We start from the raw sequence: 26,123 nt of genomic DNA on the forward strand, positions 1-26,123 counted from the left end.
CTGTGACAATTTACTAACCATTGTTGACTGTTGCAGCGTTCACTTCTGGGAGCTGGATGGTGGTCTCACTCATCACCTTAGCATTGGTGAGGATGCACTCACGGATGTGCTTGTAAGCACGTGCTACAACAGTGAAGCGGGACACCCTCACTCCCTCACAGCGCACCGCGTTTGGGTAGAGAGCACAGAGCCTTGTGAAAATGGCCTCCACCACTCGGTTGCAGTCAGGCCACTGTGCAGGACTATGAGCCCCAACGAAACACCTGCAAATTACAACAGGATACATATTATTAATTTAAGATTGTTTTCAATGTGTGATCTTATTTTTATTTTCCCTTTTCTATTCTGTCTGTTTTGCTTTGTGTTGTCTAATTGTTCATTGATAATATCTGCCCATAGTTATGTTTTCTTTCTTTGTTTTGTTTTTAGTTTGAAGTTTAAATGTCATATCAATAAATCAGGTCTCTACTGGATTACTGTGTTGTAGAATTATTACAGGGTGTTGTAAGTCAGCCTGTCAGACTTTTTCCCACAATAATGACTGCATATTATCCCGCTTATTACATGGCTACTTACTAAAGTACAGTAAAAGACAAATTATTTGACACAACATAATGATACAAAATGATTTTACTTATTTAAGAAATGATTGCTTTGTTTCTGCTAAATTAATTATTCCAATGTGCGGTTGGAACTGTGTTCATAGCAATGTAACATACTTAGCAACCTAATATATATAGTCAGAATTAAATGTAAATCACAACTAATAATTTATGTTATAACCAAGATAAGCTAGTCATGAAGGTGTCAGGTTACTAAACAAAAAATGTTGTAGGTGATATTTCAGCCAGTTTCAGATATATATATTTTACCAAAAAAATTGTAAACCCTGTATTTACTAAATATAACATACCTTTTGGTGCTCTCAACACCTGGGGCCACAATCTTCTTAGTGGCCCTGAATCGTCCTTGTTTTAGGTGGGTTTGGTGACGTGGTGGGTAAATGGTCTTTTTCTTGTCATACTCCCCCAATGCCTGCCATAGGGAGATGATCTTGATGCACTCTTCTCCTGACAAAGCCAGACGGTGGTCTCTGAGGCTAACCAAGAACTCTGCCAAGTCCTGCACGGCTCCATACCCCTCAATATTATCAGGTCCAACCGAATCCTAAAATGAAAGATAATTTAGGAACTTTTGATAGCATCAATGAATACAAATATTCACATGAAAGCACATCCAATGTAACCCAGATTATGTTTACACACATGTAAATGTAAATAAAAAATAAACTGGGCCCTTACATCATGTGAAGTGTTCTCTTCCGATGTTGGACGATCCGTTTCTGCAGATAATCGGTCCACTGGGACAACATCAAAAAGGTAAATATTTATTTTAAATTTGTATTTATGCCTTTCAATGTGATAAATACAAATTTATAGTTAGTGTGATAACAAATACCGAAATCTTTATGAATACTTTATGGTAAAACTCACAGCTATGTGCTCCAGGAAAGAGTGCTAGATCTGATTGAGTTTGCAGTGAGCTGCTGACAGGAGATGACACTGGTGATGGAGGGACCACAAACAGTGATGACGTGGGGCTGGTTGCTGGAGGAGTTGGAGATGATGCTGCAGACGCTGCAGACACTGATGCTTGTGTAGAGGCAGCAGGTGTCCGTTCAGTGTCAAAGGTGGGGACAGTGATGTCCTGAAACTCCTCAAGTTCAGCATAACCTTCATCCACCTCTATACCAACCTCAGTAGTCTCTGACTCTTCAATGGCCAACTTGTAGTCCTGCAGAACTTTACCAGTTTGCTGGTAAAGATATTCCACTCCAATAAGCTCACCTTTAAAATTGAAAAACATTGACAATTAGATAACATACCACAATATTATATTATAACTTAGTGGTTCAGTGGTTTATACTTGAATTAAAGTGTCACTAAAAAAAAAAAAAATAGTTATATACCAGTGTACTTTCTTGGCCCAACATAAGGAATGATTTTCATGCCCATGAGCTCCTCTGCAAGAGTGTTGACCGCATGACGCAGTAGATGGTTGTAGGAATGTGGTTGCTGCTGATTAGTTGTTGCTGCCACTGCCCGGTCCTCATTCCACCTTGCAAGCCCATCCAAAAGATATGCCTGAAAGAAGGTGTCACTTGCCAGCGTGCCTATAAATGAAAAAATAATAATAATAATAAATTCACAGCACAAAATTTTTTCTATAAATACACAAATAGCTGTTCTTGCAATTCTCATAATTATTTCAGTATAAATCATATCTTAATTTAATAATTCAATTAAATAATTTATTACCTGGGATGAATCTGTTAAGGTGCAGGTGAAATGACTCAAGTGAAGTGGAACCTCTGGCACAGCGGTATGTTGGCAGGCGGTGCCCTCCCTTCAGTACAGTACCCGTCTGCATGTAGAGCTGCACACCGACAGGATCCTGGATGCAGGCCACATGCTTCCGCTGGGACTTTAAAATCTCTCTCATGCGGGCTGAGTTTATTAGTGGGACTCCCAGAGTGTCACGACCAGCATCTCCATCAAAGGCCTGAACATGGCTCTCAATCAATGCCAGGGTCTCTTTGGTCCCGCGAGTGGTTCTCCTGCAATGCAGCGCTAGCTCGCTACGACTGATACAGCGTAGCACATCAGCCTCGAATGATGGTTTCCCATCAGCTTCTAGCTCTGCATGCTTCGCTGTCTTCAGGGCAGTCAGGTCGACCTGGTCCCACATGAAAATACAATGGCTGAGGCCACTCATAAAAGTGGCATATAACTGGTGTGAGTCGGTGGTGCAGCCCACAGCAAACCTTCTCATGAAGTGCCAGACATCTAACCGGATGGTCATTTGCTCCCACTCTTCAAACATCCTCCTCAAAAGAGTGTTGCCACAGCAGTCTCGGTCGACATACAGCACTTCGGGAGGAGCCACCCCAGCCACTCTGTATCGCTTGATAAGGCCTTCTATCATTGGCCCCAGACCAAAACCTTCGCTCGCTGTGAGCACGGACATGATCACCTGTCCATGCTCATTGCCAACATTAGTTGCCCAAGTAGCAGTGCCATAGCTGCGTCCTGCTAGTTTTCTGGCCACTTTTTTGGTAGAATCCATTTTTAAGATTCGACCATATTGTGATGTTATAGTGGCCTTGACCTCATCCAGCCTTTGCAGGACATCCTGGGCGTACACCTGCATCAGCCATCGGTGCTTGGGTATAGAAGGCATTGAAGGAACAGGTTCAAATGTCACAGGCAGGATCAGGCTCGTCGTGACAGCACTGGCAACCCCCTTGCAATCTGTCAGATACTGGACTGTCTTTTGCAACCAGACATCAACATGACGCTCCTGTAGCTTGCGCTGGATCTGGCTGCTGCTGTTTCCCAGCCCGCGCTGACGCATCAAAGTTACTACCTCGAAGTCACATGCAAGTTTTGAAGTAAGAATGCAAGGGAACAGCACCCTGTGGCCAATGTCGAGCTGGGAAACGAGATCATGGCTCCAGCTGATGACCTTCCTCTTACATCTTCGGCAGGCCAGGTACTCAGATGCAACAAAGTACATCTCACCCATGGCAACCACCTGCCTGATCTTTTGATGCAAGCCAGCTGAGGTCAGAAGTTCTTTTTGACAGTCTGGATGCGGACAAGTCAGCTTCACTTGCCACAGTTTTCGTGGCATCCAGAGCAGCAGGCGATGGCCAAAGTAATTCTCCAAGGAAGGAGAATTGCTGGTCTTCAGTGGCACGGGTGGAGGATACCACCAAAGTTTGTTCACCCTACTAAATACCAGCTCGGGATGCCCCTGTGCTGTCCACCTGAACAGGGCCTTGGAGATCCACCTCTGGTCCACTTCAGGCAGGGTGTGTGTCCATCCAGCCGGAAGACAAACTCGTCTTGCTGAAAAAATAAAATAAAATAGAAAAACAGAAAATAAACACATAAATAAACAAATTCACATTGCTTCACTTTACTTTATTATCCCTGGAAAGGAAACATTGAATACTTTAAATAAGTATACGTACATGCCACATATGATGCCTCAAACTTAGCTGCCTCTGCCAGCAGTGTGCTGTCATCTATCTCAGTGGACACAGCTGGACAGGTGAGGGTGGCTGAGGGCCCTGTGGCTGTCTCAAGGGACACAGATGGACAGGTGAGGGTGGCTGAGGGCCCTGTGGCTGTCTCAAGGGACACAGATGGACAGGTGAGGGTGGCTGAGGGCCCTGTGGCTGTCTCAAGGGACACAGCTGGACAGGTGAGGGTGGCTGAGGGCCGTGCACGTGCCTGGGCCAAAGCTACAAAAAAACACAGGACAAACAGATAAACATGACTACTGAACAGCAATAAATACTAAACAAACCAAAAAAGTGTTATACAAATAAATGTTTGCTTACAAGGTGCGACTTTGAGGGGGGAAACCAGTCTTTCTACAGCCTTGTTCAAGTTTTTTTGGTTAGGCAGCTTTCTTACCAAGAGGGAGCGGAGAGAGGCAGTAGAAGTATGGGTGGTGGTAGCGTGCTGCGTGGGGGTGGTGAACTCTGTAGGGGCAGAGTGCTGGGAGTCAGCAGCATGCTGGGGAGCTTTTCCAGCATATTGCTCTTCCTTCATGGCAATGGCAACTCTGCCAGAAGGAAAGAGCTCAATATACTCCCTGAAACTCCCCTTGTTGTGGGCATGTTCTTGGGAGTCTTTGCTGCCTCCTGTGGGGTCCCTCTTCATAGCTGCCACCAGGTAAGCAGCATACCCCAGGGCATTTTCAGCCACCCACCTAAATGTTTGCCCACGAAATACACCAAATTGGATTTCAAAGAAACCCAACAGGTGCTTTCTGTTAGACAGATCTCCGTGGTGCTCACTTAAACTTTTCCTGGCTTTGTCTAGCACTTTCTCCGGGGGCAGGGGTCTTGTGTACGGCTTTCCTTTGTTGGCTTCCTTCACCTTTGACGCTTCCACTGTATCCGTCAGATTCAGGCTGCCATCAGCCCGTCTCCTGAAGCGAGGTTCCATCTAAATTAAAAAAAAGTGAACTGTATTTACTTATGATCACCTTGTAATGTTGATTTTATACTATGCTTTGTTTGTGTATATATTTTCCTACAGGCTAAAAATGTTGGCTAACATATCAGAATTATCCCAGAGTAAGAGATAATTTTTCAGATAATTATTATACATTCAAATATAACTTTTGTCCCACCTGAGAAAGGGAAGGGAAAGTTCAGTCTGTTCTATGTGATCTCCTTTTTAAAGACAAAATTTTCACAAATTTTTCTGCTCTATTACAAGTAAAGATCATACATACAAAATTCTAGAATCAAAATATACTTAAAGTACTAAAAGTAGAAGCATAATGTATACTATATTATTGCATTATAACAAGTAATGAATTAATGTGTAAGAATCATTTTAATGTTGCAGCTGGTAAAACTGTAACTTAATATACTTTATATTCTGCTTGGTCGACTAATCTACCAAATATGAAATACTTTTTTTTTTTTAAATAATATTTTACATTGATCAGCTGAATTATAAGCTTGTCTGAACTACAGGTTATTCATTCAAAACAACTTTATATATTTGACACTTTATTTTTATGTTAACATAAAAACACAACTCATGTTACAATATGCTGGCACTAGTATGCATTAAATAAATACAATTAAATGCATTAATTCATACTTAATTTATGCACAGATAATCATGATTTAATATATAACTCATTAAGGACCAAACCATTTATTAATGATTACTGCATTGGCAACAAATGAACATTTTATATGATTCATAGATAAAGTAATCAATAAATTGTTGTTATTAGTTAAGTGTCATAATTTATTCATTCCTTAATAACATATTATATTAACTAATAGTGTCAAATTATATAATTAATGAATCATTAGCTAATAATTTGTAAAGATATCATTATGTTATTACTTTAACTTTACTTGTTGAGGTACGACTAATTTAAAAAAAATCCATAACCACAATAACATATTAAGAATTGGTTAATAATTTTTTACCTCAACATGTAAAGTCATAACATGATTCCTTTGAAAATCATTAGCTAATGATTAATTAAAGCTGACAACTGGAAGTTGAAGTAAATAGCTTTGGCCACTGTAGTAATTAAAATATACATTTACGTCATTAGTTAATATAATGTTAATACGGAACTAATACATTAAAGTAAATTTAAATAATAAAATTGTATGTATTAATTAATCTATGAAACATATAGAATGTTTATTAGTTGCTGATGTAGTAATCATTAATTAATGGTTTAAGTTAGTCCTTCATTAGTTTTCATTAACTCGTGATTATCTGTGCATTCGTTAAGTATGAATTAATGCATATTTGTGCACCAGTATTGTGTTACTTTTATATTGATAAAAGATTCACTTACATTGCAAATGTTGGTAAGAAATTAATCGATGACTGTTATCTTCTTCTTCAGCCGTTATCCGCAAGTCTCCGGGGGTTCTTGACGTTATCAATTGTTGTTGATAACTTGTTGTTACTATGAAGAATCACGGATAAGGAACGAGCGCTGATTGGCCAATTTCTTGTTGTTACTGGGCGGAATGACGGTTGCGATACGAGCGCTGATTGGCTAATTGCTTGTTGTTACTGGGGGGAATCACGGTTGCGATACGAGCGCTGATTGGCAAATTCGCGGTTACGATACGAGCGCTGATTGGCTAATTCGCGGTTGCCATACGAGCGCTGATTGGTTAAAACATAAGATTCATGGTTGCAGCCGGGATCGTGATTGGCTGTCATAACAAAGAATAACCACGACCTACAGGTGACATGGAGCGCCACTGGCCCACCAATAGTAAAGACGCCCGATTGTTACAGACTTGTTGGTTTTCGATGTGACGGTGGCAAGCATTGATGTCTGCTCATTCTCACCTTGTTATCAGGAGAACAGACTACCAGCCCTCCAGCCCTCCAGCCCTCCAGCCCACCAGCCCACCAGCCCACCAGCCCACCAGCCCACGAGCCCTCCAGCCCACCATCCCTCCCTGGTGGTCTAGTGGTTAGGATTCGGCGCTCTCACCGCCGCGGCCCGGGTTCGATTGCTCATTCTCACCTTGTTATCAGGAGAACAGACTACCAGCCCTCCAGCCCACCAGCCCTCCAGCCCACCAGCCCAGCAGCCCACCAGCCCACCAGCCCAGCAGCCCACCAGCCCACCAGCCCACCATCCCTCCCTGGTGGTCTAGTGGTTAGGATTCGGCGCTCTCACCGCCGCGGCCCGGGTTCGATTCCCGGTCAGGGAAAGCTCTTTTGCCTTCCAATTGTGGACTGCGAATTCAAGCTCTGCTGACAGCTGTGAGAAAGCCATCTCTAAACCAAAAAAATTGGTGGGAACATGAAAAAAAACACCTCCTTCGAGCCGGAGTTGAACCAGCGACCTAAGGATGGCCAACACTCCAACCTACAGTCCTCCGCTCTACCAGCTGAGCTATCGAAGGGGCTAAGGGCTAGTCAGAACATCGACATATCAGGGTTCTGTAGCTCTACTGCTGGCCAAAAAGTCACTTCTGGTGCAGGAAGATTTGCTGGATCAGAACCTCGACATATCAGGGTTCTGTAGCTCTACTGCTGGCCAAAAAGTCACTTCTGGTGCAGGAAGATTTGCTGGATTTTTGAGGAGGGAAGCAAAAAGGAGCATGCATTCCCATACCGGGAGTTGAACCCGGGCCGCCTGGGTGAAAACCAGGAATCCTAACCGCTAGACCATATGGGATTTGGACACTTTAAACTGGCCATGGGCTTCTGGCGCACTTTCCATACATGTGGTCAGCGTGGGCGCAGGACCTTGTAGTGGCCTGTTGCTTTAGTTCTGTGACTGTAACAATGTGATAATAATTTGGCAAAACAAGAATTATCCAAAAGGACGGTTTTCTGAATTATATAGTGTTGTATGCATTCAGGGAATCTGTTTTTTCACTCAACCCGGGGGTTCAGTGTATTTGGGCAGATTCCTGTGATTGCAGAATTGATTCCTCAAACTGGTAATTAAGCTCTTGTCCAAGTGAAAATACTCGTGTCATCCATTTGAAAACACACACGGCAACCTTTATCTAGAGGAAAAACTGGAGTCAACCCCTGGCTGCGTACGAGAAAACCAGGAATCCTAACTGCTAGACCATATGGGAACTGGCCAGCTTTAACTGGCCACAAGCTTGTGGGCCACTTTCCATAAATGTGGCCAGTGTGGGCGCAGGGTTTTGTAGTGGCCTGTTGCTTTTGGTGTGTGACTGTAACAATGTGATAATAATTTGGCAATACAAGAATCATCCGAAGGGACGGTTTACTGAAATATATAGTGTTGCATGCATTCAAGGGACATGTTTGTTGACTCACACATGGTTCAGTTTTTTGGCCAGAATCCTGTGATTGCTGAATTTATACCTCGAACTGGTAATTAAGGTCTTGTCCAGGTGAAAATACTTGTGTCATGCATCTGAAAACACACATGGCAACCGTTATCTAGAGGAAAAACTGCCTATCGTCGGTCTGTCAAGGTACAAAACTGACATGTTGTGAGGTTAATAATGAAAGTGAGACCAATTTTTAATCCGCAAAATTGCTGATTATTCGCTCGTTCAGTTTAATGCAGATTACAAATTATTCTCAATGTCCAGGTGGCAATTAGTGATAAGGCTTCAAAATGGCAAGCCTGTGACATCAAAACCACATGGCATTGCACCCTTCAAAGTAGTAAAGCGGTTACAGAGTAGCGATGAAATTGTTCATTCTAGAATCAACTGGCCCACCAGCCAGCATTTTGTGAGATGAATGGCAATACCAAAGCATGTCCGTGTCTCCCCTAGACATCGGAATGGGTGTGCAGAATGTGCCTTTTTTTGGAAAAAATAGAAGAATGCCTAGAGAGTTGCCTTTTCTTTTGGACTTTGGAGAAAAAAAACACAACAACAAAATAAGCCGGAGAAAAACAAGCACAGAGCGAGCCAGCCAGGAGTCGAACCTAGAATCTTCTGATCCGTAGTCAGACGCGTTATCCATTGCGCCACTGGCCCACCATTAGTAAAGACCCCCGATTGTTACAGACTTGTTGCTTTTCGATGTGACGGTGGCAAGCATTGATGTCTGCTCATTCTCACCTTGTTATCAGGAGAACAGACTAACAGCCCTCCAGCCCACCAGCCCTCCAGCCCACCAGCCCACCAGCCCACGAGCCCTCCAGCCCACGAGCCCTCCAGCCCACCATCCCTCCCAGGTGGTCTAGTGGTTAGGATTCGGCGCTCTCACCGCCGCGGCCCGGGTTCGATTCCCGGTCAGGGAAAGCTCTTTTGCCTTCCAATTGTGGACTGCGAATTCAAGCTCTGCTGACAGCTGTGAGAAAGCCAGCTCCAAGCCAAAACATTGGTGGGAACATGAAAAAAACACCTCCTTCGAGCCGGAGTTGAACCAGCGACCTAAGGATGGCCAACACTCCAACCTACAGTCTTCCGCTCTACCAGCTGAGCTATCGAAGGGGCTAAGGGCTAGTCAGAACCTCGACATATCAGGGTTCTGTAGCTCTACTGCTGGCCAAAAAGTCACTTCTGGTGCAGGAAGATTTGCTGGATCAGAACCTCGACATATCAGGGTTCTGTAGCTCTACTGCTGGCCAAAAAGTCACTTCTGGTGCAGGAAGATTTGCTGGATTTTTGAGGAGGGAAGCAAAAAGGAGCATGCATTCCCATACCGGGAGTTGAACCCGGGCCGCCTGGGTGAAAACCAGGAATCCTAACCGCTAGACCATATGGGATTTGGACACTTTAAACTGGCCATGGGCTTCTGGCGCACTTTCCATACATGTGGTCAGCGTGGGCGCAGGACCTTGTAGTGGCCTGTTGCTTTAGTTCTGTGACTGTAACAATGTGATAATAATTTGGCAAAACAAGAATTATGCAAAAGGACGGTTTTCTGAATTATATAGTGTTGTATGCATTCAGGGAATCTGTTTTTTCACTCAACCCGGGGGTTCAGTGTATTTGGGCAGATTCCTGTGATTGCAGAATTGATTCCTCAAACTGGTAATTAAGCTCTTGTCCAAGTGAAAATACTCGTGTCATCCATTTGAAAACACACACGGCAACCTTTATCTAGAGGAAAAACTGGAGTCAACCCCTGGCTGCGTACAAGAAAACCAGGAATCCTAACTGCTAGACCATATGGGAACTGGCCAGCTTTAACTGGCCACAAGCTTGTGGGCCACTTTCCATAAATGTGGCCAGTGTGGGCGCAGGGTTTTGTAGTGGCCTGTTGCTTTTGGTGTGTGACTGTAACAATGTGATAATAATTTGGCAATACAAGAATCATCCGAAGGGACGGTTTACTGAAATATATAGTGTTGCATGCATTCAAGGGACATGTTTGTTGACTCACACATGGTTCAGTTTTTTGGCCAGAATCCTGTGATTGCTGAATTTATACCTCGAACTGGTAATTAAGGTCTTGTCCAGGTGAAAATACTTGTGTCATGCATCTGAAAACACACATGGCAACCGTTATCTAGAGGAAAAACTGCCTATCGTCGGTCTGTCAAGGTACAAAACTGACATGTTGTGAGGTTAATAATGAAAGTGAGACCAATTTTTAATCCGCAAAATTGCTGATTATTCGCTCGTTCAGTTTAATGCAGATTACAAATTATTCTCAATGTCCAGGTGGCAATTAGTGATAAGGCTTCAAAATGGCAAGCCTGTGACATCAAAACCACATGGCATTGCACCCTTCAAAGTAGTAAAGCGGTTACAGAGTAGCGATGAAATTGTTCATTCTAGAATCAACTGGCCCACCAGCCTGCATTTTGTGAGACGAATGGCAATACCAAAGCATGTCCGTGTCTCCCCTAGACATCGGAATGGGTGTGCAGAATGTGCCTTTTTTTGGAAAAAATAGAAGAATGCCTAGAGAGTTGCCTTTTCTTTTGGACTTTGGAGAAAAAAAACACAACAACAAAATAAGCCGGAGAAAAACAAGCACAGAGCGAGCCAGCCAGGAGTCGAACCTAGAATCTTCTGATCCGTAGTCAGACGCGTTATCCATTGCGCCACTGGCCCACCAAAAGTAAAGACCCCCGATTGTTACAGACTTGTTGGTTTTCGATGTGACGGTGGCAAGCATTGATGTCTGCTCATTCTCACCTTGTTATCAGGAGAACAGACTACCAGCCCTCCAGCCCTCCAGCCCACCAGCCCAGCAGCCCACGAGCCCTCCAGCCCACCATCCCTCCCTGGTGGTCTAGTGGTTAGGATTCGGCGCTCTCACCGCCGCGGCCCGGGTTCGATTCCCGGTCAGGGAAAGCTCTTTTGCCTTCCAATTGTGGACTGCGGATTCAAGCTCTGCTGACAGCTGTGAGAAAGCCAGCTACAAGCCAAAACATTGGTGGGAACATGAAAAAAACACCTCCTTCGAGCCGGAGTTGAACCAGCGACCTAAGGATGGCCAACACTCCAACCTACAGTCCTCCGCTCTACCAGCTGAGCTATCGAAGGGGCTAAGGGCTAGTCAGAACCTCGACATATCAGGGTTCTGTAGCTCTACTGCTGGCCAAAAAGTCACTTCTGGTGCAGGAAGATTTGCTGGATTTTTGAGGAGGGAAGCAAAAAGGAGCATCCATTCCCATACCGGGAGTTGAACCCGGGCCGCCTGGGTGAAAACCAGGAATCCTAACCGCTAGACCATATGGGATTTGGACACTTTAAACTGGCCATGGGCTTCTGGCGCACTTTCCATACATGTGGTCAGCGTGGGCGCAGGACCTTGTAGTGGCCTGTTGCTTTAGTTCTGTGACTGTAACAATGTGATAATAATTTGGCAAAACAAGAATTATGCAAAAGGACGGTTTTCTGAATTATATAGTGTTGTATGCATTCAGGGAATCTGTTTTTTCACTCAACCCGGGGGTTCAGTGTATTTGGGCAGATTCCTGTGATTGCAGAATTGATTCCTCAAACTGGTAATTAAGCTCTTGTCCAAGTGAAAATACTCGTGTCATCCATTTGAAAACACACACGGCAACCTTTATCTAGAGGAAAAACTGGAGTCAACCCCTGGCTGCGTACAAGAAAACCAGGAATCCTAACTGCTAGACCATATGGGAACTGGCCAGCTTTAATTGGCCACAAGCTTGTGGGCCACTTTCCATAAATGTGGCCAGTGTGGGCGCAGGGTTTTGTAGTGGCCTGTTGCTTTTGGTGTGTGACTGTAACAATGTGATAATAATTTGGCAATACAAGAATAATCCGAAGGGACGGTTTACTGAAATATATAGTGTTGCATGCATTCAAGGGACATGTTTGTTGACTCACACATGGTTCAGTTTTTTGGCCAGAATCCTGTGATTGCTGAATTTATACCTCGAACTGGTAATTAAGGTCTTGTCCAGGTGAAAATACTTGTGTCATGCATCTGAAAACACACATGGCAACCGTTATCTAGAGGAAAAACTGCCTATCGTTGGTCTGTCAAGGTACAAAACTGACATGTTGTGAGGTTAATAATGAAAGTGAGACCAATTTTTAATATGCTGATTATTCGCTCGTTCAGTTTAATGCAGATTACAAATTATTCTCAATGTCCAGGTGGCAATTAGTGATAAGGCTTCAAAATGGCAAGCCTGTGACATCAAAACCACATGGCATTGCACCCTTCAAAGTAGTAAAGCGGTTACAGAGTAGCGATGAAATTGTTCATTCTAGAATCAACTGGCCCACCAGCCTGCATTTTGTGAGACGAATGGCAATACCAAAGCATGTCCGTGTCTCCCCTAGACATCGGAATGGGTGTGCAGAATGTGCCTTTTTTTGGAAAAAATAGAAGAATGCCTAGAGAGTTGCCTTTTCTTTTGGACTTTGGAGAAAAAAAACACAACAACAAAATAAGCCGGAGAAAAACAAGCACAGAGCGAGCCAGCCAGGAGTCGAACCTAGAATCTTCTGATCCGTAGTCAGACGCGTTATCCATTGCGCCACTGGCCCACCAAAAGTAAAGACCCCCGATTGTTACAGACTTGTTGGTTTTCGATGTGACGGTGGCAAGCATTGATGTCTGCTCATTCTCACCTTGTTATCAGGAGAACAGACTACCAGCCCTCCAGCCCTCCAGCCCTCCAGCCCAGCAGCCCACGAGCCCTCCATCCCACCATCCCTCCCTGGTGGTCTAGTGGTTAGGATTCGGCGCTCTCACCGCCGTGGCCCGGGTTCGATTCCCGGTCAGGGAAAGCTCTTTTGCCTTCCAATTGTGGACTGCGAATTCAAGCTCTGCTGACAGCTGTGAGAAAGCCAGCTCCAAGCCAAAACATTGGTGGGAACATGAAAAAAACACCTCCTTCGAGCCGGAGTTGAACCAGCGACCTAAGGATGGCCAACACTCCAACCTACAGTCCTCCGCTCTACCAGCTGAGCTATCGAAGGGGCTAAGGGCTAGTCAGAACCTCGACATATCAGGGTTCTGTAGCTCTACTGCTGGCCAAAAAGTCACTTCTGGTGCAGGAAGATTTGCTGGATTTTTGAGGAGGGAAGCAAAAAGGAGCATCCATTCCCATACCGGGAGTTGAACCCGGGCCGCCTGGGTGAAAACCAGGAATCCTAACCGCTAGACCATATGGGATTTGGACACTTTAAACTGGCCATGGGCTTCTGGCGCACTTTCCATACATGTGGTCAGCGTGGGCGCAGGACCTTGTAGTGGCCTGTTGCTTTAGTTCTGTGACTGTAACAATGTGATAATAATTTGGCAAAACAAGAATTATCCAAAAGGACGGTTTTCTGAATTATATAGTGTTGTATGCATTCAGGGAATCTGTTTTTTCACTCAACCCGGGGGTTCAGTGTATTTGGGCAGATTCCTGTGATTGCAGAATTGATTCCTCAAACTGGTAATTAAGCTCTTGTCCAAGTGAAAATACTCGTGTCATCCATTTGAAAACACACACGGCAACCTTTATCTAGAGGAAAAACTGGAGTCAACCCCTGGCTGCGTACAAGAAAACCAGGAATCCTAACTGCTAGACCATATGGGAACTGGCCAGCTTTAACTGGCCACAAGCTTGTGGGCCACTTTCCATAAATGTGGCCAGTGTGGGCGCAGGGTTTTGTAGTGGCCTGTTGCTTTTGGTGTGTGACTGTAACAATGTGATAATAATTTGGCAATACAAGAATCATCCGAAGGGACGGTTTACTGAAATATATAGTGTTGCATGCATTCAAGGGACATGTTTGTTGACTCACACATGGTTCAGTTTTTTGGCCAGAATCCTGTGATTGCTGAATTTATACCTCGAACTGGTAATTAAGGTCTTGTCCAGGTGAAAATACTTGTGTCATGCATCTGAAAACACACATGGCAACCGTTATCTAGAGGAAAAACTGCCTATCGTCGGTCTGTCAAGGTACAAAACTGACATGTTGTGAGGTTAATAATGAAAGTGAGACCAATCTTTAATATGCTGATTATTCGCTCGTTCAGTTTAATGCAGATTACAAATTATTCTCAATGTCCAGGTGGCAATTAGTGATAAGGCTTCAAAATGGCAAGCCTGTGACATCAAAACCACATGGCATTGCACCCTTCAAAGTAGTAAAGCGGTTACAGAGTAGCGATGAAATTGTTCATTCTAGAATCAACTGGCCCACCAGCCTGCATTTTGTGAGACGAATGGCAATACCAAAGCATGTCCGTGTCTCCCCTAGACATCGGAATGGGTGTGCAGAATGTGCCTTTTTTTGGAAAAAATAGAAGAATGCCTAGAGAGTTGCCTTTTCTTTTGGACTTTGGAGAAAAAAAACACAACAACAAAATAAGCCGGAGAAAAACAAGCACAGAGCGAGCCAGCCAGCCAGGAGTCGAACCTAGAATCTTCTGATCCGTAGTCAGACGCGTTATCCATTGCGCCACTGGCCCACCAAAAGTAAAGACCCCCGATTGTTACAGACTTGTTGGTTTTCGATGTGACGGTGGCAAGCATTGATGTCTGCTCATTCTCACCTTGTTATCAGGAGAACAGACTACCAGCCCTCCAGCCCTCCAGCCCTCCAGCCCACCAGCCCAGCAGCCCACGAGCCCTCCATCCCACCATCCCTCCCTGGTGGTCTAGTGGTTAGGATTCGGCGCTCTCACCGCCGTGGCCCGGGTTCGATTCCCGGTCAGGGAAAGCTCTTTTGCCTTCCAATTGTGGACTGCGAATTCAAGCTCTGCTGACAGCTGTGAGAAAGCCAGCTCCAAGCCAAAACATTGGTGGGAACATGAAAAAAACACCTCCTTCGAGCCGGAGTTGAACCAGCGACCTAAGGATGGCCAACACTCCAACCTACAGTCCTCCGCTCTACCAGCTGAGCTATCGAAGGGGCTAAGGGCTAGTCAGAACCTCGACATATCAGGGTTCTGTAGCTCTACTGCTGGCCAAAAAGTCACTTCTGGTGCAGGAAGATTTGCTGGATTTTTGAGGAGGGAAGCAAAAAGGAGCATCCATTCCCATACCGGGAGTTGAACCCGGGCCGCCTGGGTGAAAACCAGGAATCCTAACCGCTAGACCATATGGGATTTGGACACTTTAAACTGGCCATGGGCTTCTGGCGCACTTTCCATACATGTGGTCAGCGTGGGCTTAGGACCTTGTAGTGGCCTGTTGCTTTAGTTCTGTGACTGTAACAATGTGATAATAATTTGGCAAAACAAGAATTATCCAAAAGGACGGTTTTCTGAATTATATAGTGTTGTATGCATTCAGGGAATCTGTTTTTTCACTCAACCCGGGGGTTCAGTGTATTTGGGCAGATTCCTGTGATTGCAGAATTGATTCCTCAAACTGGTAATTAAGCTCTTGTCCAAGTGAAAATACTCGTGTCATCCATTTGAAAACACACACGGCAACCTTTATCTAGAGGAAAAACTGGAGTCAACCCCTGGCTGCGTACAAGAAAACCAGGAATCCTAACTGCTAGACCATATGGGAACTGGCCAGCTTTAACTGGCCACAAGCTTGTGGGCCACTTTCCATAAATGTGGCCAGTGTGGGCGCAGGGTTTTGTAGTGGCCTGTTGCTTTTGGTGTGTGACTGTAACAATGTGATAATAATTTGGCAATACAAGAATCATCCGAAGGGACGGTTTACTGAAATATATAGTGTTGCATGCATTCAAGGGACATGTTTGTTGACTCACACATGGTTCAGTTTTTTGGCCAGAATCCTGTGATTGCTGAATTTATACCTCGAACTGGTAATTAAGGTCTTGTCCAGGTGAAAATACTTGTGTCATGCATCTGAAAACACACATGGCAACCGTTATCTAGAGGAAAAACTGCCTATCGTCGGTCTTTCAAGGTACAAAACTGACATGTTGTGAGGTTAATAATGAAAGTGAGACCAATTTTTAATATGCTGATTATTCGCTCGTTCAGTTTAATGCAGATTACAAATTATTCTCAATGTCCAGGTGGCAATTAGTGATAAGGCTTCAAAATGGCAAGCCTGTGACATCAAAACCACATGGCATTGCACCCTTCAAAGTAGTAAAGCGGTTACAGAGTAGCGATGAAATTGTTCATTCTAGAATCAACTGGCCCACCAGCCTGCATTTTGTGAGACGAATGGCAATACCAAAGCATGTCCGTGTCTCCCCTAGACATCGGAATGGGTGTGCAGAATGTGCCTTTTTTTGGAAAAAATAGAAGAATGCCTAGAGAGTTGCCTTTTCTTTTGGACTTTGGAGAAAAAAAACACAACAACAAAATAAGCCGGAGAAAAACAAGCACAGAGCGAGCCAGCCAGGAGTCGAACCTAGAATCTTCTGATCCGCAGTCAGACGCGTTATCCATTGCGCCACTGGCGCACCGATAGACCCCCGATTGTTACAGACTTGTTGGTTTTCGATGTGACGGTGGCAAGCATTGATGTCTGCTCATTCTCACCTTGTTATCAGGAGAACAGACTACCAGCCCTCCAGCCCACCAGCCCAGCAGCCCACGAGCCCTCCATCCCACCATCCCTCCCTGGTGGTCTAGTGGTTAGGATTCGGCGCTCTCACCGCCGCGACACGGGTTCGATTCCCGGTCAGGGAAAGCTCTTTTGCCTTCCAATTGTGGACTGCGAATTCAAGCTCTGCTGACAGCTGTGAGAAAGCCAGCTCCAAGCCAAAACATTGGTGGGAACATGAAAAAAACACCTCCTTCGAGCCGGAGTTGAACCAGCGACCTAAGGATGGCCAACACTCCAACCTACAGTCCTCCGCTCTACCAGCTGAGCTATCGAAGGGGCTAAGGGCTAGTCAGAACCTCGACATATCAGGGTTCTGTAGCTCTACTGCTGGCCAAAAAGTCACTTCTGGTGCAGGAAGATTTGCTGGATTTTTGAGGAGGGAAGCAAAAAGGAGCATCCATTCCCATACCGGGAGTTGAACCCGGGCCGCCTGGGTGAAAACCAGGAATCCTAACCGCTAGACCATATGGGATTTGGACACTTTAAACTGGCCATGGGCTTCTGGCGCACTTTCCATACATGTGGTCAGCGTGGGCGCAGGACCTTGTAGTGGCCTGTTGCTTTAGTTCTGTGACTGTAACAATGTGATAATAATTTGGCAAAACAAGAATTATGCAAAAGGACGGTTTTCTGAATTATATAGTGTTGTATGCATTCAGGGAATCTGTTTTTTCACTCAACCCGGGGGTTCAGTGTATTTGGGCAGATTCCTGTGATTGCAGAATTGATTCCTCAAACTGGTAATTAAGCTCTTGTCCAAGTGAAAATACTCGTGTCATCCATTTGAAAACACACACGGCAACCTTTATCTAGAGGAAAAACTGGAGTCAACCCCTGGCTGCGTACAAGAAAACCAGGAATCCTAACTGCTAGACCATATGGGAACTGGCCAGCTTTAACTGGCCACAAGCTTGTGGGCCACTTTCCATAAATGTGGCCAGTGTGGGCGCAGGGTTTTGTAGTGGCCTGTTGCTTTTGGTGTGTGACTGTAACAATGTGATAATAATTTGGCAATACAAGAATCATCCGAAGGGACGGTTTACTGAAATATATAGTGTTGCATGCATTCAAGGGACATGTTTGTTGACTCACACATGGTTCAGTTTTTTGGCCAGAATCCTGTGATTGCTGAATTTATACCTCGAACTGGTAATTAAGGTCTTGTCCAGGTGAAAATACTTGTGTCATGCATCTGAAAACACACATGGCAACCGTTATCTAGAGGAAAAACTGCCTATCGTCGGTCTGTCAAGGTACAAAACTGACATGTTGTGAGGTTAATAATGAAAGTGAGACCAATTTTTAATCCGCAAAATTGCTGATTATTCGCTCGTTCAGTTTAATGCAGATTACAAATTATTCTCAATGTCCAGGTGGCAATTAGTGATAAGGCTTCAAAATGGCAAGCCTGTGACATCAAAACCACATGGCATTGCACCCTTCAAAGTAGTAAAGCGGTTACAGAGTAGCGATGAAATTGTTCATTCTAGAATCAACTGGCCCACCAGCCTGCATTTTGTGAGACGAATGGCAATACCAAAGCATGTCCGTGTCTCCCCTAGACATCGGAATGGGTGTGCAGAATGTGCCTTTTTTTGGAAAAAATAGAAGAATGCCTAGAGAGTTGCCTTTTCTTTTGGACTTTGGAGAAAAAAAACACAACAACAAAATAAGCCGGAGAAAAACAAGCACAGAGCGAGCCAGCCAGGAGTCGAACCTAGAATCTTCTGATCCGTAGTCAGACGCGTTATCCATTGCGCCACTGGCCCACCAAAAGTAAAGACCCCCGATTGTTACAGACTTGTTGGTTTTCGATGTGACGGTGGCAAGCATTGATGTCTGCTCATTCTCACCTTGTTATCAGGAGAACAGACTACCAGCCCTCCAGCCCTCCAGCCCACCAGCCCAGCAGCCCACGAGCCCTCCAGCCCACCATCCCTCCCTGGTGGTCTAGTGGTTAGGATTCGGCGCTCTCACCGCCGCGGCCCGGGTTCGATTCCCGGTCAGGGAAAGCTCTTTTGCCTTCCAATTGTGGACTGCGGATTCAAGCTCTGCTGACAGCTGTGAGAAAGCCAGCTACAAGCCAAAACATTGGTGGGAACATGAAAAAAACACCTCCTTCGAGCCGGAGTTGAACCAGCGACCTAAGGATGGCCAACACTCCAACCTACAGTCCTCCGCTCTACCAGCTGAGCTATCGAAGGGGCTAAGGGCTAGTCAGAACCTCGACATATCAGGGTTCTGTAGCTCTACTGCTGGCCAAAAAGTCACTTCTGGTGCAGGAAGATTTGCTGGATTTTTGAGGAGGGAAGCAAAAAGGAGCATCCATTCCCATACCGGGAGTTGAACCCGGGCCGCCTGGGTGAAAATCAGGAATCCTAACCGCTAGACCATATGGGATTTGGACACTTTAAACTGGCCATGGGCTTCTGGCGCACTTTCCATACATGTGGTCAGCGTGGGCGCAGGACCTTGTAGTGGCCTGTTGCTTTAGTTCTGTGACTGTAACAATGTGATAATAATTTGGCAAAACAAGAATTATGCAAAAGGACGGTTTTCTGAATTATATAGTGTTGTATGCATTCAGGGAATCTGTTTTTTCACTCAACCCGGGGGTTCAGTGTATTTGGGCAGATTCCTGTGATTGCAGAATTGATTCCTCAAACTGGTAATTAAGCTCTTGTCCAAGTGAAAATACTCGTGTCATCCATTTGAAAACACACACGGCAACCTTTATCTAGAGGAAAAACTGGAGTCAACCCCTGGCTGCGTACAAGAAAACCAGGAATCCTAACTGCTAGACCATATGGGAACTGGCCAGCTTTAATTGGCCACAAGCTTGTGGGCCACTTTCCATAAATGTGGCCAGTGTGGGCGCAGGGTTTTGTAGTGGCCTGTTGCTTTTGGTGTGTGACTGTAACAATGTGATAATAATTTGGCAATACAAGAATAATCTGAAGGGACGGTTTACTGAAATATATAGTGTTGCATGCATTCAAGGGACATGTTTGTTGACTCACACATGGTTCAGTTTTTTGGCCAGAATCCTGTGATTGCTGAATTTATACCTCGAACTGGTAATTAAGGTCTTGTCCAGGTGAAAATACTTGTGTCATGCATCTGAAAACACACATGGCAACCGTTATCTAGAGGAAAAACTGCCTATCGTCGGTCTGTCAAGGTACAAAACTGACATGTTGTGAGGTTAATAATGAAAGTGAGACCAATTTTTAATATGCTGATTATTCGCTCGTTCAGTTTAATGCAGATTACAAATTATTCTCAATGTCCAGGTGGCAATTAGTGATAAGGCTTCAAAATGGCAAGCCTGTGACATCAAAACCACATGGCATTGCACCCTTCAAAGTAGTAAAGCGGTTACAGAGTAGCGATGAAATTGTTCATTCTAGAATCAACTGGCCCACCAGCCTGCATTTTGTGAGACGAATGGCAATACCAAAGCATGTCCGTGTCTCCCCTAGACATCGGAATGGGTGTGCAGAATGTGCCTTTTTTTGGAAAAAATAGAAGAATGCCTAGAGAGTTGCCTTTTCTTTTGGACTTTGGAGAAAAAAAACACAACAACAAAATAAGCCGGAGAAAAACAAGCACAGAGCGAGCCAGCCAGGAGTCGAACCTAGAATCTTCTGATCCGTAGTCAGACGCGTTATCCATTGCGCCACTGGCCCACCAAAAGTAAAGACCCCCGATTGTTACAGACTTGTTGGTTTTCGATGTGACGGTGGCAAGCATTGATGTCTGCTCATTCTCACCTTGTTATCAGGAGAACAGACTACCAGCCCTCCAGCCCTCCAGCCCTCCAGCCCACCAGCCCAGCAGCCCACGAGCCCTCCATCCCACCATCCCTCCCTGGTGGTCTAGTGGTTAGGATTCGGCGCTCTCACCGCCGTGGCCCGGGTTCAACTCCCGGTATGGGAATGGATGCTCCTTTTTGCTTCCCTCCTCAAAAATCCAGCAAATCTTCCTGCACCAGAAGTGACTTTTTGGCCAGCAGTAGAGCTACAGAACCCTGATATGTCGAGGTTCTGACTAGCCCTTAGCCCCTTCGATAGCTCAGCTGGTAGAGCGGAGGACTGTAGGTTGGAGTGTTGGCCATCCTTAGGTCGCTGGTTCAACTCCGGCTCGAAGGAGGTGTTTTTTTCATGTTCCCACCAATGTTTTGGCTTGGAGCTGGCTTTCTCACAGCTGTCAGCAGAGCTTGAATTCGCAGTCCACAATTGGAAGGCAAAAGAGCTTTCCCTGACCGGGAATCGAACCCGGGCCACGGCGGTGAGAGCGGTGAGAGCCTGGGTGAAAACCAGGAATCCTAACCGCTAGACCATATGGGATTTGGACACTTTAAACTGGCCATGGGCTTCTGGCGCACTTTCCATACATGTGGTCAGCGTGGGCGCAGGACCTTGTAGTGGCCTGTTGCTTTAGTTCTGTGACTGTAACAATGTGATAATAATTTGGCAAAACAAGAATTATCCAAAAGGACGGTTTTCTGAATTATATAGTGTTGTATGCATTCAGGGAATCTGTTTTTTCACTCAACCCGGGGGTTCAGTGTATTTGGGCAGATTCCTGTGATTGCAGAATTGATTCCTCAAACTGGTAATTAAGCTCTTGTCCAAGTGAAAATACTCGTGTCATCCATTTGAAAACACACACGGCAACCTTTATCTAGAGGAAAAACTGGAGTCAACCCCTGGCTGCGTACAAGAAAACCAGGAATCCTAACTGCTAGACCATATGGGAACTGGCCAGCTTTAACTGGCCACAAGCTTGTGGGCCACTTTCCATAAATGTGGCCAGTGTGGGCGCAGGGTTTTGTAGTGGCCTGTTGCTTTTGGTGTGTGACTGTAACAATGTGATAATAATTTGGCAATACAAGAATCATCCGAAGGGACGGTTTACTGAAATATATAGTGTTGCATGCATTCAAGGGACATGTTTGTTGACTCACACATGGTTCAGTTTTTTGGCCAGAATCCTGTGATTGCTGAATTTATACCTCGAACTGGTAATTAAGGTCTTGTCCAGGTGAAAATACTTGTGTCATGCATCTGAAAACACACATGGCAACCGTTATCTAGAGGAAAAACTGCCTATCGTCGGTCTGTCAAGGTACAAAACTGACATGTTGTGAGGTTAATAATGAAAGTGAGACCAATCTTTAATATGCTGATTATTCGCTCGTTCAGTTTAATGCAGATTACAAATTATTCTCAATGTCCAGGTGGCAATTAGTGATAAGGCTTCAAAATGGCAAGCCTGTGACATCAAAACCACATGGCATTGCACCCTTCAAAGTAGTAAAGCGGTTACAGAGTAGCGATGAAATTGTTCATTCTAGAATCAACTGGCCCACCAGCCTGCATTTTGTGAGACGAATGGCAATACCAAAGCATGTCCGTGTCTCCCCTAGACATCGGAATGGGTGTGCAGAATGTGCCTTTTTTTGGAAAAAATAGAAGAATGCCTAGAGAGTTGCCTTTTCTTTTGGACTTTGGAGAAAAAAAACACAACAACAAAATAAGCCGGAGAAAAACAAGCACAGAGCGAGCCAGCCAGCCAGGAGTCGAACCTAGAATCTTCTGATCCGTAGTCAGACGCGTTATCCATTGCGCCACTGGCCCACCAAAAGTAAAGACCCCCGATTGTTACAGACTTGTTGGTTTTCGATGTGACGGTGGCAAGCATTGATGTCTGCTCATTCTCACCTTGTTATCAGGAGAACAGACTACCAGCCCTCCAGCCCTCCAGCCCTCCAGCCCACCAGCCCAGCAGCCCACGAGCCCTCCATCCCACCATCCCTCCCTGGTGGTCTAGTGGTTAGGATTCGGCGCTCTCACCGCCGTGGCCCGGGTTCGATTCCCGGTCAGGGAAAGCTCTTTTGCCTTCCAATTGTGGACTGCGAATTCAAGCTCTGCTGACAGCTGTGAGAAAGCCAGCTCCAAGCCAAAACATTGGTGGGAACATGAAAAAAACACCTCCTTCGAGCCGGAGTTGAACCAGCGACCTAAGGATGGCCAACACTCCAACCTACAGTCCTCCGCTCTACCAGCTGAGCTATCGAAGGGGCTAAGGGCTAGTCAGAACCTCGACATATCAGGGTTCTGTAGCTCTACTGCTGGCCAAAAAGTCACTTCTGGTGCAGGAAGATTTGCTGGATTTTTGAGGAGGGAAGCAAAAAGGAGCATCCATTCCCATACCGGGAGTTGAACCCGGGCCGCCTGGGTGAAAACCAGGAATCCTAACCGCTAGACCATATGGGATTTGGACACTTTAAACTGGCCATGGGCTTCTGGCGCACTTTCCATACATGTGGTCAGCGTGGGCTTAGGACCTTGTAGTGGCCTGTTGCTTTAGTTCTGTGACTGTAACAATGTGATAATAATTTGGCAAAACAAGAATTATCCAAAAGGACGGTTTTCTGAATTATATAGTGTTGTATGCATTCAGGGAATCTGTTTTTTCACTCAACCCGGGGGTTCAGTGTATTTGGGCAGATTCCTGTGATTGCAGAATTGATTCCTCAAACTGGTAATTAAGCTCTTGTCCAAGTGAAAATACTCGTGTCATCCATTTGAAAACACACACGGCAACCTTTATCTAGAGGAAAAACTGGAGTCAACCCCTGGCTGCGTACAAGAAAACCAGGAATCCTAACTGCTAGACCATATGGGAACTGGCCAGCTTTAACTGGCCACAAGCTTGTGGGCCACTTTCCATAAATGTGGCCAGTGTGGGCGCAGGGTTTTGTAGTGGCCTGTTGCTTTTGGTGTGTGACTGTAACAATGTGATAATAATTTGGCAATACAAGAATCATCCGAAGGGACGGTTTACTGAAATATATAGTGTTGCATGCATTCAAGGGACATGTTTGTTGACTCACACATGGTTCAGTTTTTTGGCCAGAATCCTGTGATTGCTGAATTTATACCTCGAACTGGTAATTAAGGTCTTGTCCAGGTGAAAATACTTGTGTCATGCATCTGAAAACACACATGGCAACCGTTATCTAGAGGAAAAACTGCCTATCGTCGGTCTGTCAAGGTACAAAACTGACATGTTGTGAGGTTAATAATGAAAGTGAGACCAATTTTTAATATGCTGATTATTCGCTCGTTCAGTTTAATGCAGATTACAAATTATTCTCAATGTCCAGGTGGCAATTAGTGATAAGGCTTCAAAATGGCAAGCCTGTGACATCAAAACCACATGGCATTGCACCCTTCAAAGTAGTAAAGCGGTTACAGAGTAGCGATGAAATTGTTCATTCTAGAATCAACTGGCCCACCAGCCTGCATTTTGTGAGACGAATGGCAATACCAAAGCATGTCCGTGTCTCCCCTAGACATCGGAATGGGTGTGCAGAATGTGCCTTTTTTTGGAAAAAATAGAAGAATGCCTAGAGAGTTGCCTTTTCTTTTGGACTTTGGAGAAAAAAAACACAACAACAAAATAAGCCGGAGAAAAACAAGCACAGAGCGAGCCAGCCAGGAGTCGAACCTAGAATCTTCTGATCCGTAGTCAGACGCGTTATCCATTGCGCCACTGGCGCACCGATAGACCCCCGATTGTTACAGACTTGTTGGTTTTCGATGTGACGGTGGCAAGCATTGATGTCTGCTCATTCTCACCTTGTTATCAGGAGAACAGACTACCAGCCCTCCAGCCCTCCAGCCCTCCAGCCCACCAGCCCAGCAGCCCACGAGCCCTCCATCCCACCATCCCTCCCTGGTGGTCTAGTGGTTAGGATTCGGCGCTCTCACCGCCGCGACACGGGTTCGATTCCCGGTCAGGGAAAGCTCTTTTGCCTTCCAATTGTGGACTGCGAATTCAAGCTCTGCTGACAGCTGTGAGAAAGCCAGCTCCAAGCCAAAACATTGGTGGGAACATGAAAAAAACACCTCCTTCGAGCCGGAGTTGAACCAGCGACCTAAGGATGGCCAACACTCCAACCTACAGTCCTCCGCTCTACCAGCTGAGCTATCGAAGGGGCTAAGGGCTAGTCAGAACCTCGACATATCAGGGTTCTGTAGCTCTACTGCTGGCCAAAAAGTCACTTCTGGTGCAGGAAGATTTGCTGGATTTTTGAGGAGGGAAGCAAAAAGGAGCATCCATTCCCATACCGGGAGTTGAACCCGGGCCGCCTGGGTGAAAACCAGGAATCCTAACCGCTAGACCATATGGGATTTGGACACTTTAAACTGGCCATGGGCTTCTGGCGCACTTTCCATACATGTGGTCAGCGTGGGCGCAGGACCTTGTAGTGGCCTGTTGCTTTAGTTCTGTGACTGTAACAATGTGATAATAATTTGGCAAAACAAGAATTATCCAAAAGGACGGTTTTCTGAATTATATAGTGTTGTATGCATTCAGGGAATCTGTTTTTTCACTCAACCCGGGGGTTCAGTGTATTTGGGCAGATTCCTGTGATTGCAGAATTGATTCCTCAAACTGGTAATTAAGCTCTTGTCCAAGTGAAAATACTCGTGTCATCCATTTGAAAACACACACGGCAACCTTTATCTAGAGGAAAAACTGGAGTCAACCCCTGGCTGCGTACAAGAAAACCAGGAATCCTAACTGCTAGACCATATGGGAACTGGCCAGCTTTAACTGGCCACAAGCTTGTGGGCCACTTTCCATAAATGTGGCCAGTGTGGGCGCAGGGTTTTGTAGTGGCCTGTTGCTTTTGGTGTGTGACTGTAACAATGTGATAATAATTTGGCAATACAAGAATCATCCGAAGGGACGGTTTACTGAAATATATAGTGTTGCATGCATTCAAGGGACATGTTTGTTGACTCACACATGGTTCAGTTTTTTGGCCAGAATCCTGTGATTGCTGAATTTATACCTCGAACTGGTAATTAAGGTCTTGTCCAGGTGAAAATACTTGTGTCATGCATCTGAAAACACACATGGCAACCGTTATCTAGAGGAAAAACTGCCTATCGTCGGTCTGTCAAGGTACAAAACTGACATGTTGTGAGGTTAATAATGAAAGTGAGACCAATCTTTAATATGCTGATTATTCGCTCGTTCAGTTTAATGCAGATTACAAATTATTCTCAATGTCCAGGTGGCAATTAGTGATA

General features: G+C 45.2%; 1 protein-coding gene and 23 non-coding genes across 24 annotated transcripts; 6 read left to right on the forward strand and 18 right to left on the reverse strand.

Moving 5' to 3' along the window:
• Positions 1-1,413: 1,413 nt before the first annotated feature.
• LOC128022769 (uncharacterized) lies at positions 1,414-5,087 on the reverse strand. The gene is made up of 5 exons (XM_052610561.1): positions 4,409-5,087; positions 4,037-4,309; positions 2,319-3,911; positions 1,970-2,173; positions 1,414-1,847 (listed from the first exon to the last, which is right to left on the reverse strand). The coding sequence occupies exons 1-5, from the start codon at positions 5,019-5,021 to the stop codon at positions 1,414-1,416; spliced, it is 3,117 nt and encodes a 1,038-aa protein (XP_052466521.1). The 5' UTR covers positions 5,022-5,087.
• Positions 5,088-7,222: 2,135 nt separating this feature from the next.
• Positions 7,223-7,294, forward strand: trnae-cuc (transfer RNA glutamic acid (anticodon CUC)). The gene has a single exon. It is a non-coding gene; the product is annotated as a tRNA-Glu (tRNA).
• A 107-nt stretch (positions 7,295-7,401) lies between these two features.
• On the reverse strand, positions 7,402-7,489 carry trnay-gua (transfer RNA tyrosine (anticodon GUA)). Its single transcript is given in 2 exon segments — positions 7,402-7,437; positions 7,453-7,489. It is a non-coding gene; the product is annotated as a tRNA-Tyr (tRNA).
• A 203-nt stretch (positions 7,490-7,692) lies between these two features.
• On the reverse strand, positions 7,693-7,764 carry trnae-uuc (transfer RNA glutamic acid (anticodon UUC)). Its single transcript has one exon. It is a non-coding gene; the product is annotated as a tRNA-Glu (tRNA).
• A 1,224-nt stretch (positions 7,765-8,988) lies between these two features.
• On the reverse strand, positions 8,989-9,061 carry trnar-acg (transfer RNA arginine (anticodon ACG)). The gene has a single exon. It is a non-coding gene; the product is annotated as a tRNA-Arg (tRNA).
• Positions 9,062-9,723: 662 nt separating this feature from the next.
• On the reverse strand, positions 9,724-9,795 carry trnae-uuc (transfer RNA glutamic acid (anticodon UUC)). The gene has a single exon. It is a non-coding gene; the product is annotated as a tRNA-Glu (tRNA).
• Positions 9,796-11,019: 1,224 nt separating this feature from the next.
• Positions 11,020-11,092, reverse strand: trnar-acg (transfer RNA arginine (anticodon ACG)). The gene has a single exon. It is a non-coding gene; the product is annotated as a tRNA-Arg (tRNA).
• A 170-nt stretch (positions 11,093-11,262) lies between these two features.
• Positions 11,263-11,334, forward strand: trnae-cuc (transfer RNA glutamic acid (anticodon CUC)). The gene has a single exon. It is a non-coding gene; the product is annotated as a tRNA-Glu (tRNA).
• A 105-nt stretch (positions 11,335-11,439) lies between these two features.
• On the reverse strand, positions 11,440-11,527 carry trnay-gua (transfer RNA tyrosine (anticodon GUA)). Its single transcript is given in 2 exon segments — positions 11,440-11,475; positions 11,491-11,527. It is a non-coding gene; the product is annotated as a tRNA-Tyr (tRNA).
• A 124-nt stretch (positions 11,528-11,651) lies between these two features.
• On the reverse strand, positions 11,652-11,723 carry trnae-uuc (transfer RNA glutamic acid (anticodon UUC)). The gene has a single exon. It is a non-coding gene; the product is annotated as a tRNA-Glu (tRNA).
• A 1,216-nt stretch (positions 11,724-12,939) lies between these two features.
• Positions 12,940-13,012, reverse strand: trnar-acg (transfer RNA arginine (anticodon ACG)). The gene has a single exon. It is a non-coding gene; the product is annotated as a tRNA-Arg (tRNA).
• Positions 13,013-13,182: 170 nt separating this feature from the next.
• On the forward strand, positions 13,183-13,254 carry trnae-cuc (transfer RNA glutamic acid (anticodon CUC)). Its single transcript has one exon. It is a non-coding gene; the product is annotated as a tRNA-Glu (tRNA).
• A 105-nt stretch (positions 13,255-13,359) lies between these two features.
• On the reverse strand, positions 13,360-13,447 carry trnay-gua (transfer RNA tyrosine (anticodon GUA)). Its single transcript is given in 2 exon segments — positions 13,360-13,395; positions 13,411-13,447. It is a non-coding gene; the product is annotated as a tRNA-Tyr (tRNA).
• Positions 13,448-13,571: 124 nt separating this feature from the next.
• On the reverse strand, positions 13,572-13,643 carry trnae-uuc (transfer RNA glutamic acid (anticodon UUC)). Its single transcript has one exon. It is a non-coding gene; the product is annotated as a tRNA-Glu (tRNA).
• Positions 13,644-15,114: 1,471 nt separating this feature from the next.
• trnae-cuc (transfer RNA glutamic acid (anticodon CUC)) lies at positions 15,115-15,186 on the forward strand. The gene has a single exon. It is a non-coding gene; the product is annotated as a tRNA-Glu (tRNA).
• Positions 15,187-15,503: 317 nt separating this feature from the next.
• Positions 15,504-15,575, reverse strand: trnae-uuc (transfer RNA glutamic acid (anticodon UUC)). The gene has a single exon. It is a non-coding gene; the product is annotated as a tRNA-Glu (tRNA).
• Positions 15,576-16,789: 1,214 nt separating this feature from the next.
• Positions 16,790-16,864, reverse strand: trnar-gcg (transfer RNA arginine (anticodon GCG)). The gene has a single exon. It is a non-coding gene; the product is annotated as a tRNA-Arg (tRNA).
• A 546-nt stretch (positions 16,865-17,410) lies between these two features.
• On the reverse strand, positions 17,411-17,482 carry trnae-uuc (transfer RNA glutamic acid (anticodon UUC)). The gene has a single exon. It is a non-coding gene; the product is annotated as a tRNA-Glu (tRNA).
• Positions 17,483-18,706: 1,224 nt separating this feature from the next.
• trnar-acg (transfer RNA arginine (anticodon ACG)) lies at positions 18,707-18,779 on the reverse strand. Its single transcript has one exon. It is a non-coding gene; the product is annotated as a tRNA-Arg (tRNA).
• A 170-nt stretch (positions 18,780-18,949) lies between these two features.
• On the forward strand, positions 18,950-19,021 carry trnae-cuc (transfer RNA glutamic acid (anticodon CUC)). Its single transcript has one exon. It is a non-coding gene; the product is annotated as a tRNA-Glu (tRNA).
• Positions 19,022-20,626: 1,605 nt separating this feature from the next.
• Positions 20,627-20,699, reverse strand: trnar-acg (transfer RNA arginine (anticodon ACG)). The gene has a single exon. It is a non-coding gene; the product is annotated as a tRNA-Arg (tRNA).
• A 2,131-nt stretch (positions 20,700-22,830) lies between these two features.
• Positions 22,831-22,902, forward strand: trnae-cuc (transfer RNA glutamic acid (anticodon CUC)). The gene has a single exon. It is a non-coding gene; the product is annotated as a tRNA-Glu (tRNA).
• Positions 22,903-23,219: 317 nt separating this feature from the next.
• On the reverse strand, positions 23,220-23,291 carry trnae-uuc (transfer RNA glutamic acid (anticodon UUC)). The gene has a single exon. It is a non-coding gene; the product is annotated as a tRNA-Glu (tRNA).
• Positions 23,292-25,142: 1,851 nt separating this feature from the next.
• On the reverse strand, positions 25,143-25,214 carry trnae-uuc (transfer RNA glutamic acid (anticodon UUC)). The gene has a single exon. It is a non-coding gene; the product is annotated as a tRNA-Glu (tRNA).
• Positions 25,215-26,123: the final 909 nt, after the last annotated feature.

Source organism: Carassius gibelio, chromosome A11 (assembly GCF_023724105.1).
Source record: "Carassius gibelio isolate Cgi1373 ecotype wild population from Czech Republic chromosome A11, carGib1.2-hapl.c, whole genome shotgun sequence".
NCBI classification, from domain to species: domain Eukaryota; kingdom Metazoa; phylum Chordata; class Actinopteri; order Cypriniformes; family Cyprinidae; genus Carassius; species Carassius gibelio.

Bases quoted from the DNA above. Each gene is read 5' to 3' on its own strand.
- LOC128022769 (XM_052610561.1), bottom strand. From the start codon at position 5,021: ATGGAACCTCGCTTCAGGAGACGGGCTGATGGCAGCCTGAATCTGACG. The intron at 4,310-4,408 runs GTAAGCAAACAT...GTTTTTTTGTAG, and splicing joins CCCCCTCAAAGTCGCACCTT to CTTTGGCCCAGGCACGTGCA. The intron at 1,848-1,969 runs GTATATAACTAT...TCAATTTTAAAG, and splicing joins TGGGCCAAGAAAGTACACTG to GTGAGCTTATTGGAGTGGAA.